Genomic DNA, 6855 nt, shown 5'->3' on the forward strand with positions numbered 1-6855 from the left:
TATATATATAAGGATTTACTTTTCGGAATGAGATAAAAAAAAACCAAGGCTGTGTATAATATAGAACATTTATAAATAGAAGGTCTTACAGCTGTTTCCAGGATATTTAATATATCCCTTCATCGGAGACGGTATGAGAGGTTGGTTATGCAATAGTTAGTTTAGATAAGATAAGAAATAGAGAGTGAATGTAGGGATATTGTATTTGTAAATCCATTGTTTAGGCAGAATGGTATACATATAAGATTCCAATACCTTGTGAGTAAAATCCAATAGTCTTTAAGATTGGTCATTGCCTTTATAAATCCATTATTAAGATTTTAATACCCTATGAGTAAAATCCAGATATAGATAGACAGATAGATACATATATATAGTAATACCTTTGTGTTTCTACTCCATGTGTGTACATAGGTAGATAGTGGGGGAGATGAAGATATCGAAGAGAAAGATATACACATATATTTTATATATACGCATATTTTTATATATATGTATGAATGTACATTATACATACATACAGACACGCACACACATACATACATACACACGTATACTTACATATATATATATAGACAATCATACATATATATATACCTACATATATAGATACATACATGCATAGCTGTATGTATATGTAAGTTGTAATCTTTTTGAAAAATATTAAGAATGCCCACTTGTTCGACTTACTTGGTTTCGTTGCCATACTCCTCAAAAGATAATCTGTAGATTAACAGTACTTTCTGTCTGGACTGTAAACCCCTCCACGCCCCCCCCCCCTCACCAAACTGTGAAAGTCACCCTCATTAAACTGAACTCAAAATGTTGATTAGTCACGTGGAATTGTAAATATTGTTCATCTTCAGGATACAACAACAACGACGATACCGATAATGATAACAACAAGAACGACTAAAGCCACCACCACTGGCCACGTTTGGATGGTGCTCTTTACGTGCTACCAGCACGGAGCCAGTCAGGTGGCACTGGCAACAACCCACGAATGAATGGTGCTACTTGTGTGCCACCAGCACAGGAGCCAGTCAGGTGGCACTGGCATTGGCCACAACTACAATTCCACTTGATTTGATTTGATTTTGATTTTACTCGACTCAATAGGTCTCCTCAAGCATGGCATGTCGCCTGACAATTCAAAGGTACTTTTTAAATGGGTTGGTTATGTGACACTGATATAGGCTACGGCTGTGATGTCACTTTACTTGCCAGGTCTTCCCAATCACAGCATATCTCCAGAGGTCTCAGTCTTTTGCTGTCTCTACCTCTGTATATATATGTATATTGTGTGTGTGTATATATATGTATACATATATACATACATCATCATCATCGTTTAACATCCGTTTTCCATGCTGGCATGGGTTGGACGATTTGACTGAGGACTGGTGAGCCAGCGGCTGCACCAGGCTCTAATTTGATCTGGCAAAGTTTCTACAGCTGGATGCCCTTCCTAATGCCAACCACTCCGAGAGTGTAGTGGGTGCTTTTATGTGCCACCGGCATAAGGGCCGGTCACGCGGTACTGGCAATGGCCATGCTCAACTGGTGTTTTTTAAAAGCCAAAGGCACGGGAGCCAGTCCAGCGGCACTGGCAATGACCTCACTCAAATGTTTTCTTTCACATGCCACCGGCACAAGTACCAGTAAGGCAACGCTGCTAACGATCACGTTCAAATGGTGCTATTTATATATATTAGTCAAATGACTACACAAAAAATGTGTGTGTGTCTGTCTTTGTATGTCCTTCATCAGTGTTGGTTTGTTTACATCCCCATAACATAACAATTCAGCCTAAGAGATTGATAGAATAAGTACCTGGCTTGAAGCAAAAAAAAAAAATAAAAAATAAGTGCTGGGTTTGAATCATTTAACTAAAACCATTCAAGGCAGTGCCCCAGCATGGCCACAGCCAATAAAAAGTAAAAGATAGATATGTTTTGGGCCAGTGCTGTATTTTCTGATAAGGATTTTAAACATTTCTCAAAGATAAGCAAAATGGAAAGCATTTGTATGCAATGTCACATCTTCAGTGGAGTCAACAGATTGGACGAAATGAAGCTGTCAACCAGATTTGGTCTGTCAGCCCTACTTTATTGTTCCCTGATGTAAAAAGTAAGGCAATCTTTCACTCCCTCTATTGATAACAATGCAAATGAAACATATTTTAAATGGTTCTTATTTAAGACATTTGGTATCATCATCATCATCATAGGTAGGGGGGCTCTGAAAGGGGTCTCAGGGAGTAGTGTCCCTGCCTTGCTGACCTAGTTTTCCACCACATTTCTTAAAAATCATGGTAGAGGCCTTGGTCTCGGGACCACTCATATCTAGAAACTGAGGTTGGGAGTAAGCAAGGGCATGCTTCCTGTAGAAAATCCAGCTCCAAAAAAGCCTCATGATAGCAAAGGAGAATGGGCACAAACCAGCCCAAAGTTTGGTGTGGGCTGCACCTGCCTACCTTGGTTGCTATGGCATTGTGGTAGATCCAGCCACCCCCATTAACAGGGACAAAACCCAGATTTAAAACACTGGATGATGATGATCATCATCATTTAACATCCGTTGTCCATGGGTTGGACAGTTTAACAAGGGCTGGTAAGCTGAGGGGCTCCACCAGACTCCAGTCTGATTTGGCATGATTTCTACAGCTGGATGCCCTTCCTAATACCAACCATTCCGAGAGGGTAATGGGTGCTTTTACGTACTACCAGCATGGGTGCCAGTTGTGCGACACTAGTATCTACCACACCTATGATTTCACTTGGCTTGATGGATATCTTCCTTTTCAAGCACAGCATATTACCAAAGGTCTCAGTCATTTGTCATTGCCTCTGTGGGGCCCAGTGCTCAGAAGGTGCTTTTTGCATGCCACCAGCATGGGTACTAGGGAGACCCAGGAAGACATGGGATGAAATAGTAAAGACCAATCTCAGGATGTTGGGCCTCATGGAGGAAATGACAACGGACCAAGATGCTTAGTCGTACAAGGTTCTTGAGAAGACCTTCCCACGTCAGTGAAACTGAGTTCTAGAAGCACTGTGTGTCCCACCCACAGGTAACATAAAAACTTCTCACACACCCAACCCCAACAAACCAATCTTTCTTGGTCCTCTCACTTTTGATTCTGTGAACCATTCAAGATGTGACAGTTGGAAGAAGAGAGGGCTGCTCAGGCAGTCAACAGGTGTGTATTTCACCCGAGGGCACTGGAGAGCAATGTTTAAATAAAGTGTTTTGTTTCAAGACATAAATATACTGCCCAGTGTAGGAATTGAATCCACACCCTTATGATAAGACAATATGAGCCCAACGACATAACCACAAGCATGGGGAAGTCATGAGGAATTAACATCCAACCATCCATCTACTTTCTCTGCCAACTGTTCTTGGAAGTGGGGATGGTCACGAGGGTTGTCTTTGGGCCCTATCAAGAGCAATTGTCATTACACTTTCAAGCTGGATTTCCAAATATGACCAACTGAGACTATGAATATCATCCAACAATATTGTTCTTGGTCTGCAGCAAGGTCTTCTGTCTTGAAGATTCTTTACTGCGACATTTTAATCCCACATTTGTAGTAATGGAGTTGTGACCTCTCAAAGCAGTGAAGTAAGAGTTTGACCTGAAGAGATTCCCTGATCTCCGAGCAACGCACTCTGTTGAGTAATGGTACTCCAGAGATCCTTTGGGAAAAAAAACCCATTATTAAAAAAATAAGTCACTGTGGTGATTAATTACAGCTAATAAAACAACAACGAAACATTTTACTTGAAATATTTATTTATCAACATTATTATAATCGTTAGCAATGTGATAATGCTCAACATCATCATCATCACCACTGTCACCATCATTATTACCATTCATCATTTATCATCATCATCATCATCGTCATCATCATCATCGTCATCATCACCATCATAATCCTTGTCATCATCGTTGTCATCTTCAATTTCTTGCTGCAGCAATTTGCAAAATGTTTGATAATCCTTTTTAGACATATTCCCAAATTTCTCAGCAAATTTTTTGTCAGACAAATCTAAAATTGTGTCGAGGCGAGGATTCAATTGTTTCTCTTCTTTATGTTTGCTTTTTTTGAAGAATCCAGTTCTGTACACCCAAAGATGTCTGGCTCTGATGTGATCCAAGGAATGATGAAAGAGATTTGAATATCTCATCTGTGGTTGTGTGATGCCCATTTCGGCAAAAACATAATTGAATTTCTTCATAATTTTTTCCCAGTCTTCAGTGAGAATGTATGGAGACTTTCGGATCAAGAAAATAACATCATCCATTTTAAACAGAGTCTGTAATTCCCTGGCTCTTTTCACCAACATATTTGGTTCAAAAGACACAATCGCTGGGTTATAAGTAATCATCTGCCTCAAACTGTTATCAGAGATTTTCAACGTCCGTAAACTGTTAAATACGGTACTTAAATGGTTAGGCTTCTGGCCAAGAATAAGGGGATAGTTGTGTAAAGTTTTCAACAATGGTTTGTTTTTGATACCATAATCATTCAGTGTCTGAAGAACATTTTGCCAATTTTTGACAGGAATCTTCAGCAATTCTGGGTTGTCCCCCAAGAATGCTTTTATTTCATCCAATGGCATGTTGAGACCTTCAAGTATAGAGATGTAACTACAGATGGTTCTGTCTGGAACTGAGGCAATCATTTTATCAATGTGTGTTGCCTTTTCTTTAATACTTACGGCCAACTCAGATACATTGTAGGGGTGAGGTGCTTGGTTAACGATGTACCTTTTTGGTTGGCAGCAGACAAATGCGGGAAGAAGTGGAAGATTTGGACATGGTGGAAATAAGTTTACAGATTTACTTTTAAACAGTGGACAGTGGTGGTAAACATTTTGTTGCTTATGTAATACTTGCCTTAATGATTTTGAAAATAATAGACTGACATTTCTCCAGTCAAAGAGAGATTGTGGAAACTTGTTAGACAGCATCTCCAGTCATACCATATTCTCAAGATTGTCAAGAATTTCGTAAATACCTGCAAAAGAAAAAAAAATCATTATATTTTGAAAGAGCTATACTAACAAAAGTCTATAAATACACTCACCGGTTGCTTTTTGCTTACATTTTTTTCCTCTAAAAACACTTGTTATTCATCTATATTTTCTCCAAAATATTTTTCATTAGACATACTATAGCTGAGGGTTAACCAATATCTTGTGAGCGAAATCAGTACAAGGAAAGAGAGTGACCTCGATGAGCCACACATCTTGCTACAGTGCCTTCTGAGCCACTGACCATATTGGCTTCTTCTGTCTCAAGTGCCATTCCAGTTTTCATGCATTTGCTGGTATTCTCGACTTTGTTTTGCTCACTAACTGAAATGAAGTATCATGGTGTGGCCATCGTTGTGCTCTACAGACTCCTGGGACCCATATGTGAGAGTTGTCCACATCCGAATATGTGCAGTTGACAGGTCAACAAACATACTACTAATGTACACACTACATTAAACACCATATATATATATATATATATATATATATACATATATATGTATATATATATCATCATCATCCAGTGTTTTAAATCTGGGTTTTGTCCCCGTTAAAAAGGTATGCCTAGATCTACCTCAATGCCATAGCTACGAAGGTAGGCAGGTGCAGCCCACCCCAAACTTTGGGCTGGTTGGTGCCCATTCTCCTTTGCTACCACGAGGCTTTTTGGGGATTCAGGTGCTGTGTATGTGTGTGTGTGAGACAATTCTTCAGGTGGCCATGCTAGTATCACAATTCTTAATGTGATCCAAAAGAGAAGCTTGTTACAAAGTTAAAGAGATTGCGGTAAGTGTTTGTGTTATGAAAGCATTGAGGTTTTGGTCGTGAAATGATGATGGTGATAAAAACGGTTTCAAATTTTGGCCCAAGGTCAGCAATTTTGTGGAGACGGGGCAAGTCAATTACATCGACCCCCAGTATTCAAGTCATTCTTATTTTATCGACACCGAAAGGATGAAAGCTAAAGTCGACCGCCGGCAGAATATAGGCATTCGGGGGTGCTAGAAATAACAGCCAAACATTTTAAAAATGATACTGTAATGTCTTGAAATGTTGAAAAAAAAAAAAAAATGAAAGAAAGACACACGTTAGTTAAAGAAATCCTCGATACACCCACAGGAAAAAAAAAAAAAAAAAGGACCTTAATGCTTGAAATTTTCGTATGACTAGGTTTGCCCGGAATTAAGCATTAACTATAACACTGAATAATTTTTTCAGTGCCTGCTTCTTCAGTTTTACACTGCAAGAAAAATAACGTTTGTTATTTCTTATAAACTAGAGGTCAAGTGATCATTACCAAAAATAAACAGCATTTATTTAGTCTTTTAAATTCCTACGCTATAAATTCAAGATGACTTAAGGGAGTTTTATTGGCAAGGTCAAGATAAGGGGTCTAATATGAGAAATAAAAAAAAAACATACCGCATTTCACGGCATCGCGGATACTCTTTAAAGACAAAAATATATCTCGATGATTTACTGAGAGTTCTAGGGGTCCAACTTTAAGCTGATTGGGGATTATCATGTAACTTAGTGTCTCCGTCATGCATGACGGAGACACTAAGTTAAGGGTATACATGTCTGTGGAGTGTTCAGCCACCTACACATTAAGAAAAGATGTAGACTATAATTGACTTTAACAAAATCTATATCATCGAGATGTCACTAAACCATTTTGGTAAAGAATGTGAAAGTGTTGGGACCTTACTGCTTTTTTTTTAGTTCAAAATGTTCAAGTCAAAATCGGGGTCCATCTTCGAGGTCGAAGCATCCTTCACGGCAGGGTAACCGGAAAAAAACCTTCCC

The 6855-nt window shown here is 38.9% G+C and overlaps 2 protein-coding genes across 2 annotated transcripts in view; both read right to left on the reverse strand.

Moving 5' to 3' along the window:
• The window catches only part of LOC106877461 (omega-amidase NIT2), a 17971-nt gene extending 17176 nt beyond the window's left edge, over positions 1–795 (reverse strand). The window contains exon 1 of the mRNA XM_014926364.2: positions 691–795. Coding sequence (XP_014781850.1) covers positions 691–706 — 16 coding nt within the window. The 5' untranslated portion in view covers positions 707–795. The remainder of the gene's footprint in view (positions 1–690) is intronic.
• Positions 796–3781: 2986 nt separating this feature from the next.
• On the reverse strand, positions 3782–6855 carry LOC106877460 (transcription termination factor 4, mitochondrial). The gene is made up of 2 exons (XM_014926363.2): positions 6758–6855; positions 3782–5030 (listed from the first exon to the last, which is right to left on the reverse strand). The coding sequence occupies exon 2, from the start codon at positions 4981–4983 to the stop codon at positions 3886–3888; it is 1098 nt and encodes a 365-aa protein (XP_014781849.1). The 5' UTR covers positions 4984–5030; positions 6758–6855; the 3' UTR covers positions 3782–3885.

This window comes from Octopus bimaculoides, chromosome 20 (assembly GCF_001194135.2).
Source record: "Octopus bimaculoides isolate UCB-OBI-ISO-001 chromosome 20, ASM119413v2, whole genome shotgun sequence".
NCBI lineage: Eukaryota > Metazoa > Mollusca > Cephalopoda > Octopoda > Octopodidae > Octopus > Octopus bimaculoides.

Coding starts and splice junctions, on each gene's coding strand:
- LOC106877460 (XM_014926363.2), bottom strand. CDS start 4,983: ATGCTGTCTAACAAGTTTCCACAATCTCTCTTTGACTGGAGAAATGTC.